At 50.9% G+C, this 15,082-nt stretch overlaps 1 protein-coding gene across 2 annotated transcripts in view; it reads right to left on the bottom strand.

Moving 5' to 3' along the window:
• Positions 1-5,578: 5,578 nt before the first annotated feature.
• The window catches only part of VPS53 (VPS53 subunit of GARP complex), a 100,141-nt gene continuing 90,637 nt past the window's right edge, over positions 5,579-15,082 (bottom strand). For both annotated transcript variants that reach the window (XM_060259294.1, XM_060259293.1), the window contains 3 exons: positions 13,553-13,690; positions 10,114-10,218; positions 5,579-8,518 (listed from right to left, as the gene is read on the bottom strand). In XM_060259294.1, coding sequence (XP_060115277.1) covers positions 8,348-8,518; positions 10,114-10,218; positions 13,553-13,690 — 414 coding nt within the window. In that variant the 3' untranslated portion in view covers positions 5,579-8,347. The remainder of the gene's footprint in view (positions 8,519-10,113; positions 10,219-13,552; positions 13,691-15,082) is intronic.

The following is a 15,082-nucleotide window of genomic DNA, read 5'->3' as shown; positions in this document are numbered from 1 at the left end:
ATGAACCTTCGCTGACATATCTGAGGTAAACTATAGGCGTTAATGGGCTTGACAGCCCTCTAGGTACCAGAGAGGAAAAGTGACCAGGTTTTGTGAAAAGTGTTAAGTGTTGCTTAATGAGGGTAAATGGACAAGGGGAAGTGAGGCTGGGTGTGGATGAGGTTAATCCAAAGTGAGGGGAGAGTTTTCCATTGTCCTGAATTATGCGCCTCTTTAGGGTGGGTGCCCCGCAGAATGTTAAAACTGCAGTCCTAAACTCTGCTCACGACCTGAATTCAATCTCCGGTGCAAGCTGGGTTTTCAGGTAGCCGGCTCGAGGTTGACTCAGCCTTCCATCCTTCCAAGGTTGGCAGAATGAGTCCCCAGCATGCTGGGGGGAAAGTGTAGATGACTGGGGATGGCAATGGCAAACCACCGCGTAAAAAAGTCTGCAATGAAAACGTCACCCCAGAGTCGAAAACGACTGGCGCTTGCACAGGGGACCTTTCCTTTCCTTAGGGTGGGGAGGAGGTCATTAGCCGGCCAGCCGCTCTTTCCCACACTACTAAACCGTACGTCCAGGCTTGTCTCTGGCTGACAACCATGTTGTGTCAGGCAGCGTATTGCAGTTATATTTGAAATGATATCGTATGAAGCGTGTTTTATGATTTTCTAGCTTTAAACCACCCCTCAGCAGGAGGAGGGGTCTGACTGCTAACACTACTGAACTCGAATCGAAGCTCTTCAAGCGTGGACCAACATGGCTACCCTTTGAAACTTCATGGTATTGTTTCTGATCGAACCATTAGGGGGGGGGGCGTTATCTGAGCCTTTGTGGAAGATCTCTGCCCCCCCCCCGGGGCCCTAAAAGCTAAAATGTTTCAGGGAAGATGAAAGGGGGGGCACAGGAGGGGGAAATAGGGTTGCCAATTCCAATTCGAGAAATATCTGGGGATTTGGGGGTGGAGCCAGGAGACTTTGGGGGTGGAGCAAGGCTGTGACAAGCATACGGTAATTGAACTCCGAAGGGAGTTCTGGCCATCACATTTCAAGGGACTGGACACCTTTTTAAATGCCTTCCTTCCATAGGAAATAATGAAGGATAGGGGCACCTTCTTTCGGGGCTCATAAAATTGGTCCCCCTGGTCAAATCTTTTTGAAACTTGGGGGGTATCTTGGGGAGAGGCACTAGATGCTATACTGAAAATGTGGTGCCTCTATCTCAAAAAACAGTCCCCCCCACAGATACCCGCGGATCAATTCTCTGTTATTTCCTATGGGAATAAGTCTCCATGGGAATAATAGAGTTCCCAGCAGACATTTCCCTCCTCTACCCCCTTCCCATCCACTTTCTGATGACCCTGAAGCGGGGGGAGGGCCTCCAAACCGGGGGACCCCCTGCCCCCACCTGGGGATTGGCAACCCTAGGGGGAAAGCCTCTGCCATTTGCTGATTTCAGTGTCGGGGCTTTACTTCAGCAGAGGAGGGGGAAGAGGAAGAAAAAGGAGGCGGAGATTGGATTTATACCCTGCCCTTCACTCAAGAGTCTCAGAGAGGTTTCCAAGGCAGGAACAAGGCGTACGTGTGGATCCAGTAAGGGCATTTCCATTTCCACTTCCACATGGACCAGGCCTCATTTTGGGCAAGAGCTCACAGGAGCAGAGCTCCGGAACCTCTAAATTTTATTGTGCTTTTTTTTTCTCTCCCCCCCCTGCAAATACTTCCTTCTAGACTCCACTGTTCAAACCCCCCGGGAGAATTTGACAAACTTTCGAATATTTCCCCTCACAAAAAAAACAGGAAAAGAACCAAAACCTATAAAGCAGACAGATGGAAATCTTCCTCATGCCGCCGTGACCACATAGGAGAAAGTGATTTTGAAAGTATGACGGGAGGAAAGTTTTATTACGACAATTCTAATTCAAGAAGCGTTTTAAGGGAGATGCTGAGCTGATATAATTGAGCGCACCTTCCGGTGATATTGGGTGTGTGGCAGATGCAGAGGAGTTGTGCTAATGAGCTCCGGCACCTCTTTTTCAACTACATGATCCCTGACATGGACATTCCATTTATGGCTCATGGCTTCCAACAGTGAATTTTCCCCTTCCTTTGTTACAACTGTCATCTCGGAAAAACAAAGGAGGGAAAGAACCCAAAAACTGGAGTAAGAAACCTGAAAGTTTAATACGCAATTAAAGGGCCAAACATTAAAAAACAAAAGTGTAAAATAAATCATAAAGCAACATACATGTGTTTATTGTAGAAAGCTAAAACCATTTAAGGGCCCATCATTAGCCTCTATCCTATGTACAATCATAAAACCACAAAGGGAACCCACTCAATTTGACCTGACACATTTCGACCTTCTTCAGAGGTCAGAAAGCTAAGTACACATATTGGCTCATAATACAGAATACAATAAAACAATGGAACAATGCTGGACCACAAGGAAATTTCTGTCATAAAAAAGAAAAATTATGAATTAACATGCTATAAAAGGATAATATTTGGAATTAATTAATTACTTACAGTGAAGTCACAAAGGCTTGGAGATATTCTTGAGGCCTCTTATTCTACAGCCTTATGTCTTAATCAAGGGCACACACATTGCATCCAGTGTCTTATTGTATGCCTAAGAACAAAATATTTTTTACAAATTCGTAATTTTTCTTTTTTATATTACAGAAATTTCTCTGTGGTCCAGCACTGTTCTATTATGATTGTACGCAGGACAGAGGCTTATGATTGGCCCTCGAATGGCATATTAACCTTTCAGGTTTCTTACAATTGTCATCTCACCACATCATGTGGCAAAAGAATCCCGCTGGCACCAGACCCAGAGACAAGAACACATAACACGGTCGTGAAGAAAATCCTAGCAAGAAGCTGCAGCAGAGGTTCCTAGGGGGTGCGGCTATCCCCCTCCCCACACTAGTAAATTCTTTGCCTGCCACACTGAGGGGTGTGTGCGTGGGTCAGTGCTGTTCCTGGGATAAGCCTGGGTGGAAAACAGCTTGCCCGCCTACTCCTGGTCTGCAGTACACAGCATGGGGAGGCCACACCCCTCCACTCACCTGCTTGTGGTTTCTGGCCTCTCCCTCTTGGAAACAGGCTGCTGGGGCTGATCGAGACATTCCCCTTTGTTGAGTTATCAAACTGTCAAGCCACAGAGCACCTGTGTTTAGACAAGGGAGGACAAGCCATGCTTTTGAGTAAAAAAAATCCAGTTTTGTGACATGTTTCGGCAACTAGGGGCAAAGCTGCGATGGTCTTATTTCCTGACCAGCATTAGGACAGAGAAAAAGAGGAGGCAGCCGGACCCTCCTCCAGCGGGCCCACCAACACTGAAACAGCTGATACCCTGCCAAGGCACGTAGCTCAAGCAGAACACAACAGGGCCACTCTGCTTGTACAGGGATGTCTTCTCATCCAGCAACAGCTTTTGTGGGGTTACAGAGCCTGGAATCCTGGCCAGCTGCTGATTTCTGCACCCTGAAACCACCAAATTCTTGCTCACCAATATGCGAAAAAAGCATGCTCACATTTCTAACCCTTTCGGTAGATTGCAAGCATTGTTGAGTGCATTTGCATTTATTTATAGCCGTCTTTTCTCCCCACTTCAGGCTCAGGAGTGGCTTTTAGCGCATTGTTGAGCCCCGTGGCGGAGTGTTAAAGCTGCAGTACTGCAGTCCTAAGCTCTGCTCACGACCTGAATTCAATCTCCGGCGGAAGCTGGGTTTTCAGGTAACCGGCTCGAGGTTACATAAGAACATAAGAGAAGCCATGTTGGATCAGGCCAACGGCCCATCAAGTCCAACCCTCTGTGTCACACAGTGGCAAAAAATGTTATATACACACATACACTGTGGCTAATAGCCACTGATGGACCTGTGCTCCATATTTTTATCTAAACCCCTCTTGAAGGTGGCTATACTTGTGGCCGCCACCACCTCCTGTGGCAGTGAATTCCACATGTTAATCACCCTTTGGGTGAAGAAGTACTTCCTTTTATCCGTTTTAACCTGTCTGCTCAGCAATTTCATCGAATGCCCACGAGTTCTTGTATTGTGAGAAAGGGAGAAAAGTACTTCTTTCTCTACTTTCTCCATTCCATGCATTATCTTGTAAACCTCTATCATGTCACCCCGCAGTCGACGTTTCTCCAAGCTAAAGAGTCCCAAGCGTTTCAACCTTTCTTCATAGGGAAAGTGCTCCAGCCCTTTAATCATTCTAGTTGCCCTTCTCTGCACCTTCTCTAATGCTATAATATCCTTTTTGAGGTGCGGCGACCAGAACTGCACACAGTACTCCAAATGAGACCGCACGTTGACTCAACCTTCCATCTTTCCGAGGTCGGTTGAATGAGTTCCCAGCTTGCTGGGGGGAAAGTGTAGATGACTGGGGAAGGCAATGGCAAACCACCCTGTAAAAAGTCTGCCGTGAAAACGTTGTGAGAGCAACGTCACCCCAGAGTCGGAAACGACTGGTGCTTGCACAGGGGACCTTTCCTTTCCATGTTTTAACCAAATCATGGCTTGCCATGCCTGTGAGCCGCCCTGAGCCCGCCTTCTGGCGGGGGAGGGCGGGATATAAGAATAAAATTTACTTTACTTTACTTTTCTCCTCACCTTCATTTTCTCACAACCACCAACCTATGAGGCAGGCCATGCTAAGAGTTTGTGACGGGCCCAACATCACCCCGTGCGTTACTGTGGCAGAAATAGTGAATCGAACCTGGATCGCTTGGAATCCTAGTTTGCGGCTCTGTCCGCTTCACCGCACTGAAGCCAACCCAGGAACTTGTCTGGAATTCTAGAGCGGAGCATCACTTGTGAGCCCTGCGCGGCTCACCCCTGGCTTGCAAAATCAGGCAAAATAAATGCAAATATGCAAAAAAGTTTCTTTCAATACAGGATGTGGGATGTCGAATTCCCAGTTTGTTTTTGCTTTAGAGTACTTTTGGCCTGCCGTACATTTCATTCCCTGTACAGAAAAGCGAAGCTTTATTAGAACGACCTTGGTGAAATCTGCCCCTAGGTTCCCTCCCATCCAACGTTCCAATTCCAAAGTACAGCCCCCACCCCACCCCGCCACAATGTGCTGTCTTGAATCTACAAAACATTTACTTGTCCAGTACTCTCCAGAAAGATTTTGCTTAAAAAGGCCCTGGGCTGAAACACTGCCCATTGAAACTGAGAAAAATAAGCAATTTGATTTTTTTTTTTTAAAAAATGGCACCCTTCGCAGGCTTTTGACCACAGAGTCCCCCCCCCCCCCCGGTTTAGTCAGCTGCAGTCATTGTGAAGGACGCTCCAGAACAGATCGGCCTGTCCCAGCTGTTAAGCACCACAAGGCAGTCTTGGCTCAGACCAGCCTCCCTGCCCCTCGCACTGAGCAACACCCACTGGAACGTTTGTGGCTGTCTTGAATGCCTCTCATCAACTTTTGTGTGTATTCATTACTGCCCCTGCATCATCAATTCTTTTTTTTTTTAACAAAAATGCACACGTTGAGATGTGCAAATACAGAATTTTATTGTTACCCACCTTGGGCTTGCTATAAACGTGCAACCAGAAATGTTTCAGATAGAGGCGCGCTGTTCAAAAAGGAGCTCCGGTTCTCTTTATTCATAGAGTATGTACAACCAAAGACACTCAACGCGCCGCCCAGAACTATTCTGGTCTAATAAATATAGATTATTTTCAAGTCAGTAGTAAAGATTGGGTGGCTGGGTGGGAGTGGGGGGAGAAGCCAGATTTAATTCTTTAAAGGGGGGGGAGAGACTGGCCATCGGAAGGTTCCTTGAGGCCCTCCCCCCATGCTGCACTTTAAGTCAATTGTTTGCACAGGGATTGAGGGGATTCGGTGTTGGAAGTAGGGAACAGAAAGCAGCAATGTTGTTTCTTTCTTTCACCTTTTTGGCCTTTATCGATTCTGGAATGTGGAATGTGTGTTATGTGGCTAGGTGTGGTGGGGGGAACCGCAGCAATTATGCCGTTTGCTCTTGAGGGAAGGACATCTATAAAACCCAGAGGTGGAGAGTCACACCTGCCTCGATTTGGCTTCCTTTGGCTGGCGGAGAATAAACACGGTGTGGCCCGGATCACGAGGAAAGGGAGACAAAGGGCCAAGGGAGTGAGAAGCGGGACTCTTTGGGAGAAGAGCAGCCTCTCTGAAGGTCAGCCGCCCCCAGAAGATACAGCCCGGCTCTCTACGTTGCCGATCCGAAGACGACGGGGAAGGGTGGCTTGAAAGACTGGAGGCCATCGCAAAAGGGATCCTAAGGACCGGGAGAATTCGGGGGCTATACCCTCCCCTCCTGCTTTGCAGGAAATAAAGCTCTCATAAACTTTGAAACTTAAGTTCAGTAAAGTCACCCAACGTTTAGAGGATCGTCGTCATTGCTGTTGTCGGGATCCCCCTTCCGGTTGACCATGTCAGAAGCAAGGTCTCTTCACAGTTCTGAGTGAGGCCTGCTGGCTGGCAGGGACTGGGTGTCAGGGTGCGTGTGCGGGAGGGGAGTGTCCTCCAGAACTCTGACCTGGAAGGTCCAGTTGTTCCACAACAGAGTCCTGTAGAAAGGTCTGGCTCCCAGCAGAAGGGAACTCCAGGGAAATCAGGCAAGCAGTTAAGTGCCGCCCTCCCCCCACCACTCACCTCTGCACTGCAAGGAAGCTGGGAACGCCTCAGGCCACAAAAGGGTCACCTTGCCCAAGAACCTCAGCCAGGAAATAAGGAGGAACGGTCAAGAGAAGGGCACAGGAAACAAGGAAGGGGCGGGAAGGCAGGGATCGCTCGGCAAGGAAGCAAACAGAACCTGGGTCAGTCCAGCTGCTGAATCGTTCTTTGCCTTTTTGGAGGGCAGAACCCAAAGCAGCCCTGCAGGGGGCTAAGGAATCAGGGATCTCCCAAGACCGGCGCTACCTAAGGTGGGCTTGCTTTTGGAGCACGTCCCAGTGCCACGGTGCTCCGAACCGACCTCTGCTCTTCCCCAGCAGCCCTGGTTGGAAGGGAGGCCCCAGCAAGGTCTCAGAGGGCCTCAGGGTTTTTTCATCGCAGGAGCTCCTTTGCATATCAGGCCACGCCCCCTGACGTAGCCAACCCTCCTGGAGCTTCCAGGGCTCTTAGTGCAGGGCCGACTGTAAGCTCTTGGGAGGATTGGCTACATCAGAGGGATGTGGCCTAACATGCAAAAGAGTTCCTGTTGCAAAAAAAAAAAAAAGCCCTGGACAGCTTGAAGTAGAGGAGAGTGCTCAGCGCTCCGAGTGACAGCTGAGCAGGGACAGCTATGCAGTTTGAAAAATGCAGGCTTGCCACCCCGGGCCTGAAAAACACACACACGAACACAGGGCAACGCCTCGCATAATTCACCTAATGCCGTGTCATGATTTCAGCCGGTATTCTGAAGGCGGCAGGGGGCAGAGTTCACCACGGAGCTTCTGGGTGGTGAGCCCCCTCCTTTTGGGTTCTTGAAACTGGCCACTCTCTCTCCCCCCCCCCCCTTTAGAACCACTGAGAACAAGGAGGCCAAATGGAAACAAGGAGGGGGGGGAAACGTCTGCAGAAAAGGAAAGAAGAATGTGGGAGACATGAAACCGGAAGGCTTTGCCTTTTAGGATAGATTTGCCAGGTATCTTTGAAAGACCGAGTGTGGCAACGTTGACTGACCAAAACTGGGGCTTTCTGTTTAACTGCAAAGGCAGCCCCAGCACACTTCCCCGCCCGCCTAAAAAAAAAAATCTGGCTCAGTATACCTGTTCCCTGCAACCTGGACTCAGTTTTGAGATTCATTTAGGGTGGGCTTGCAGACATACTCGTCGTGGAACCACCTGGCCATCTGCAAACAACAGTACCCGGATGGCAATGAATTCAGGAGTGTGGGAAAGTCTCACGGGGCCGGGGGAGAGGAAAAGGAAGAGCCTTGGGATCCGGTATAAGAAGCTGAGTGTGCGTGTGAAATCAACACGTTTGCCACTCTTGCCCTTTCAGCCGACAGGAGGCTTTAGGTCAGCCTTCCGGATGCTCTTGGCCATACGGAGAGAGACTAGGTGGGGAACAAGCGTGAAGAGTTTTTGGAGAGTCAGAGAGTTCTTCACCCGGGGAAGACTCAGAAGGGTCGGTGGCCGGCAGTCCAAAGTGGAACAAGCTGGCCAGACCACTGTCGTGAGATTCTCTGGAGTGTGGGTTTGGATGCTGAAAATATATCAGAAGGGGGCCTCAGACGAGGAGGCCCTGGCAGGAAAGAGGAGTGGATCCCGAAAGGACGTTATCTGGACGAGGAGTGCAAACTCAAACCGGGGGCAAGAGGGGGAAGGCCCCCGCCCAAGGACAACAAAAGGGGGAGCACGGAAAAGAGTCCCCACCATCTTCACAGCCTCTTCTTGATGAGCTTCTCCAGCTTGCGGATGCGGGAAGACTCCTGCTCGGGCGTGGGGGCCAGCAGGGAGACAGAGGCGGCGTTCTCCACCCCGGAAGGAGGGGCTGGGAGCCTCTGGCGGAACAAATCCAGCATGCTGCTCTGCTCACTCCGTTTGAGACCCTGCCAGGGGAAGACAGCCAAGGGAGGGAGAGTCAGGAACAGGGAGGAGATCGGCTGGACAACGCATGCGTCGGCTTGCGCTCAAACGGAAAGGGGAGAGTGCGGTTTGGTGGTCTGTTGCCCCTTAATGGTTACTGGAGGCTGGACACATCCACACCAACCTCCCCCTGCCTTCTTCTTTACAGATGAGCGACAGGGATGTTGGTTCCATTGTGGGACGTCAGGGTGCAACCCAGGAGCAGATCTCTCAGCAGCTGAGATCCCAGGTGGCCACAAAGAGAGAGCAGGTGCAGACCTGTGATATGCTGAAGGTGGCCAAACTGCAGCTTGGGAGCCGCATGTGGCTCTTTCACACACACTGTGTGGCTCTCAAAGCCGCCAGTGCCCCATAGGCCAGCTCGGAGAAGGCACTGCTCTCTTTAAATCACTTCTCCAAGCCAAACCGGTCAGCGGCTTGGAGAATGCATTTAAAGTTAAAGTTGCTTTCTTTCCACCTCCCCTCCCCCACCTATCTGCTTGCCTGCCTGCCCGCTCTCAAACATCTGGCATTCATGTCTTGCAACTCTAAAAAATCTAATGTTTCTGTCATGTGGCTCATGCGTTAAGCGAGTCCGACCACCCCTGTGATACGCCGCTTCAGCGAGGTCACGGCTAAAGAGGAGTCAAGGAGTCGATACAGTCCTTCTACCCCCTGCTCAGGAACAGCTAGCAAGGCTGCTCAAGATGTCGCCGTGATGCCAGGCATGGCCCCCGCCCCCTTCCAAAGGATCCAGTTACCCCAGGCCAAGGAAACCCACAGTGCCCTGACACCATTGTAGAAGTGGGAAAGGAGAAGAAGATGACCGTAACTTTATACCCCGCCCTTCTCTCTGAATCAGTCTCAGAGCTGCTTACAATCCCCTTCCCTTCCCCTCCCCACAACAGACACCCTGTGGGTGGGTGGGGCTGAGAGAGCTCTCCCAGCAGCTGCCCTTTCAAGGACAGAGCGGCCTACAATCTCCTTTCCCTTCCTCCCCTACAACAGACACCCTGTGAGGCAGGTGGGGCTGAGAGAGCTCTGACAGAAACCGCCCTTTCAAAAACAACCTCTGCCAGAGCTATGGCTGACCCAAGGCCCTTCCAGCAGCTGCAAGCGGAGGAGTGGGGAATCAAATCCGGTTCTCCCAGATAAGAGTTCGCACACTTCATCACTACACCAAACTGGCTCTCCAGGACCTCCTGAGAGCCAGTTTGGTGTAGTGGTTAAGAGTGCGGACTCTTATCTGGGAGAACCGGGTTTGATTCTCCACTCCTCCACTTGCACCTGCTGGAAGGGCCTTGGGTCAGCCATAGCTCTGGCAGAGGTTGTCCTTGAAAGGGCAGCTGCTGTGAGAGCCCTCTCAGCCCCACCCACCTCACAGGGTGTCTGTTGTGGGGGGAGGAGATATAAGAGATTGTAAGTCTCTGATTCAGGGAGAAGGGCAGGGTATAAATCTGCAGTCTTCATCTTCTTCCCCGATGCCAACCACTGAGCTTCCCCCCTCAGAAAAGCTGTGCTCCCCCGCACCAGGAGGGGCACCCCAAGGGCAAAGCCAACTCCCAGGTCTTCTCCTGACCTTCATGTCCAGGATCTTCTGGAAGGTGTCTGTGCTGCAGTCGGCCAGGAGTTTGATGTAGTTGTCCACAAAGACCACTGGGGGCTCGTGCGGGGCCATCACAACCTGCGGGGGCAGAGAGCCAGTGTCGTAAGTGAGGGCAGCCAGGTCCTCTCTGGATTTCAGGCACCACAACAGCACTCTGATGACTCTCTTCAGCCCCAAAGAATGAGAACTGACAAATCAGAGAGGAGCCTGAGGGGAAATGGACTCCTGCCCCCTGCGGTGGGTGAGAAGAAGGTGCCACCCACCGAGAGAGAGCACTGAACGCACACACAGCCAGCCACAGAACTGCTCCATACAGAATCAGACCCTCAGTCCATCAAAGTCAGGATTGTCTACTCAGTCTGGCAGCGGCTCTCCGGGGTCTCACACCATCTACCGCCCGGTCCTTTCAGCTGGAGATGCCGGGGATTGAACCTGTGGCCTTCTGCTCGCTAAGCCAATCCTCTGCCCCGGAGATGCAGCCCCCTCTCATAACACTGCGTGCAAGGGTGGCTCAAGCGTGTACATGCGTTGCTCAAAACCCCTGGGGAGCAGCGGCCGATCACACCCTTTTAGCACACGCAAACCGTTCTTCCTGACGAGTCGGGGAAGAGTTTCTCAGCTCGCACAGCACGTTGCTGGCACAAAGCCCATGCCCTCTCCAGCTCGCACGCTTCGCCTCCCTTTCCCACAACCCCAATTCGCAGATTAAGTCAAGACAGGCCGCCGTTTTAGACTGACTGTGTAAGAAAAGGGCAAGAGTTCAGGAGCATCTCAGGGGTGGGAGTCTAGCAGGAGCTCCTTGGCATAGTAGGCCACGCCCACCCTGATGTAGCCAGTCCTCCAAGAGCTTACAAAAAAGAGCCTTGTCAGCTCTTGCAGGATTGGCTACATCAGGGAGGTGTGGTCTAATATGCAAAGGAGCTCCTCCCAGAATTCCAACCCTGGAGCATCTTAAAGACAACCAAAGTCCGTGGCAGGGGAGGGGCTTCCCCGAGTCGCTGCTCGCTTCTTCGGATCCGTGACTCACGACAGCTCCTCCCCTGACGCCATTTTTCCCCATCTTTAAGGCTCTCTTGGACTCTTGCTCTTTTCTGCCGCTACAGACTGCCACGGAGGAGTGCTGCACAAAACCAAGACCCGGTCGCTTCTCTGCAAGGTCTCGGTGGAAGTTCAGAACGTCCCCCCGAGAGGAGTTTTAACTGTTACAGCAGAAGCGGGAGAATGAGCTGCGAAAAGGAGCTGGGGAAGGGAAGAGGAGACGACCATAGGGTCCATTAAAAACCCGCAACAGCTCATCGGGCCCTTGTCCGAAAGGGGAGACTGCTGAAGAAATGGCTGCTGTTGCCAAGAGTGAGGTAGCATCCGTGTGTGTGGTGTGTGTGTGTTGGAATAGGCAAGCTTTATCAGGCATCAATAATAGAAATGTCAAGACCACCTCGTAGGGGGCAGCAGAGGGGGCAACTAGTTAGTATAGTGAGAGGAGGGACTTCCTGCTATTTTCAAATAGCTTCCTTCCTGTCTCCTGATTGGCTCAATTAAGGTTCTTTCCGGCTGAGAGCTGTTGTTTTACTCTTTGCTGGCTAAACAGTTGACTTCTCTTTCTCTCTCCTACAAAGTTGGTTCTCATCTTAATAAACCGACCATATTCTTTAAACAGCTTGCGCTCTGCTTAACTGCATAGTTACACTCTGCCAACAGGAAGGGAACCACCAAAGTGATAGTACAATCAATCAAAATGAAGGGTAGGGCAGTGTAAAATGCCCACTGGACAAGTAGGGTTGGGGGATGGGGGGCATTTTGAGAGTGGGCAGGGATGTCCCCGACATGATGACATCATCCAGGAGTGACGTCGTTGCGCTGAGACATTGGGGCGATGGCCCTGGTTTGGGGGCAAAACTATGGTAAAATCACCCTCAAACCATAGAATTTTGCCCCAAACCCAGAGTGTTGCCACACGACATCTCCTGCAAATATGAAAACCAGAAAAGGTCGCGGTTATAAATTACTGACAACGTATTCAAACTATTAAGGTGTATAATTCAAAAAGTCTTAAAAATACATTTAGCAGAAAGCTGTTAACATCAATTTACACAAGTAAATTCCTATGACATCAAATTGACTCAGCAAAAACCCAGCAAACCGGGAAAACTCAATTCATCCGTCCAAGATATATATCAACTTCTATCACAATCATTTCATTTAAACCCCTCTTGCACCACTGACAATCTCTGAAAAATGGCATTATGATTGCCTCATAATGCGTTGAAATGATTGTGGTGGAAGTTGATAAATCTTGGACGGATGATTCGAGTTTTTGCCGAGTCAATTTGATGTCATGGGAATTCACTTGTGTAAATTGATGTTATCAGCTTTGTGCTAAACGTATTTTTAAGACTTTTTGAATTATACGCCTTAACAGTTTGAATACGTTGTCAGTAATTTATAACCGCGACCTTTTCTGGTTTTCATATTTGCAATTATTTGCGGTCGCCTCTTATTGTTTTTGCTGTTTTGACATGACATCCCGTGACACAATTCTATCTCTTCCAGGGTGATGTCAGTGCATCGGGGACATCATTGTTTTTTTTTTGGGGGGGCAAGTTTCTCCCCGCTGAGCAGCAGTAGGCAAAAGCCCCCCAAACCAGGGGACTTAAGGAATAACAACTCTATGGACAAGCCCAAAATGACTGCTGTCTGAAACAGCAACTCTTTGTCTCCCAAGAAACGGAAGGTCCAAGGAAACTAGTCTTCCAAACGGGTTGGAGGGACACTGGTGGATTCAGCATCACCTGTATGGAAAGAAACGTGCTGTGACCGCTGGGGTTGGTTCCCTGTGGGCCTCGGGGCCAGGACAGTGAGGCCAACTTCACAGACCGGAGAGTTCACATATACAAACACCTCTTCCCCACAAGCCCTCTCTCAATCACAGCCAAGAAGGAGCTCGACTGCACCTTGGACTCCCTCCTTGGAGTTTCAGCGACTGATTCTGAAAGTCGCTCAGCCTCCCCTTCGGAAAAGCTGTCTTTTAACGGTGCCGCCAGCCGGCTTCTTTTAAGCAATCCGCCACTGGCCTACTCAGGACCCTGCCCTCAAGTGGAGCGCTCAGAGGATCGTGGCCATCGATGCCCACACAAAAGACCCTGCCCGACCCCACCCCAGAAGCCCTGAACCTGAAAGAAAGAGAGAGACAGAGAGAGAGAGAGAGAATTCCAATCCAGTCATCTTTTTAAAGTGCTGGGAATGTGCTGATCTTCGGAAAAGCTGTCTTTTAACGGCGCCACCAACTAGCTTCTTTTAAGCAATCCACCACTGGCCTACTCAGGACCCTGCCCTCAAGTGGAGCGCTCAGAGGATCAATGCCCACACAAAAGCCCCCGCCCCACGCCGGAAGCCCACTCCGTGGCCGAGGTACCTTGAGGATCATCTCCGCCCGGGTCATGCCCTTCACCACGATCTTGGTGTAGCTGGCAGGGGCTTTCCTCACCACCTGGGACCCGATGGACGGCAGGTCGAGGAGGACCATCTTCAGAGAGTGGGTGTCCAGCAGCAGCTGCGCCAGATGGAAAGGGCCGTTAGCGGGCACTGCCCCATCGTGCCGAGAAGGCATCCTCCGCCCCCCCTCCCACCCTGGCTCACTGATCCCTGCCCAACTCCTCTCTGGCATTCCCGCTCACGTGAAAACCACCTGATGTAGCATTTTGTTCACTACCCTCTGCCTTGCCCCAGCCCAACCCCCCAAGGGGTGTGTAACCACATTAGAGAATCACAGTGAAGAAAGGCAGGGGAAGCAAAGCATAAAGCTGCCGTGATATTCAGCCTCCAAAGAATTAAACCAAGAGCCCAAAAGTATACGAAAGTACCAAACAGAATTGTTTTACAGTCAGTGACGGGAATCGCTTTCAATCCTTCCAAGGAACGATATTTCATCAGGAATCCAATTCCTTCCCCTCAAGCAAATGAATGCCAGATACAAGGAAACTGATGGCACAATATTACGCAGTCAGCAATCCGCGAGGCAACAGGATTGTACTATGCGGAGGCGGGGTGTTTGAAATTCATGGCGTTCTTATGTGAATATTAATTGTGAGAAGCTTGAAGAAGCTAATGCGAAACGGGAGCACATAGTGCAATCCTGTGTGTCTCTCTTTCACATACTCACTTGGACAGAGAGAACACACAAATCACCTCTCGGCTTAAGAACAGTTCAGGGTGGAAGACTGGCTAACAAACTTGTGTTGAAGAACAGGGAGAAAGAGAGAGAGAGAGAGAGAGAGAGAGAAAGAGAGAGAGAGACGGAAATGGAGACAGAGACAGACCGAGAGATACACACACACACAGAATTCCAATCCAGTCATCTTTTTAAAGTGCCGGGAATGTGCTGATTAGCAGCTTGTAAGAGAGCTTGGTTGGGTAGGAAACGTTCTGCGCGGACCCTCAGACACCAATAAAATTTGCTCCATATGCCAAGGGAGCATGGCGCTCTGGCTAATCAAAACCAAATGCCAAGAGGAGCTGGAGCTTGTGTCCGCACCCCCCCACCCCTGTTAAAAAGAGAGAGAGCGACTGCTTTTCGTTTCACAGATGTGCAGTCAGTGCCCAGACGTCTCTCTTGCGCAATGCCTCGGGAGCGGGGAGCGCCCTGGGCCTCGCTCTGGAACCTTCCCCGTTTGGGGGAGACCCAACGTTCCCCCTGCTGTCCCCCCCGCCACCCCCAGCATCATCAGAGCCAGGCCGAAGCAGGTGCAGTTGAGCCTGACAGCTGAAGGTAGGGAGCCTCTTAGCCGCTTCCCTGTGCAAAGGCCGCTGGGGCCATGAAGGGATCTCCTTGGCGTGGAGCTCAACAGGTGCTGCGGCCCCCGAGGGTGGAGATGGAGATCTCGACTCTGCGTAACCCTCACGATGCAGCGACCCTGAGCAGAAGCCCGTCTACCAGAAAGGCTCC

Source organism: Heteronotia binoei, chromosome 18, assembly GCF_032191835.1.
Source record: "Heteronotia binoei isolate CCM8104 ecotype False Entrance Well chromosome 18, APGP_CSIRO_Hbin_v1, whole genome shotgun sequence".
NCBI classification, from domain to species: domain Eukaryota; kingdom Metazoa; phylum Chordata; class Lepidosauria; order Squamata; family Gekkonidae; genus Heteronotia; species Heteronotia binoei.
Note: the sequence above shows the minus strand (reverse complement) of the source record. Positions and strands in the feature narration are given on the sequence as shown.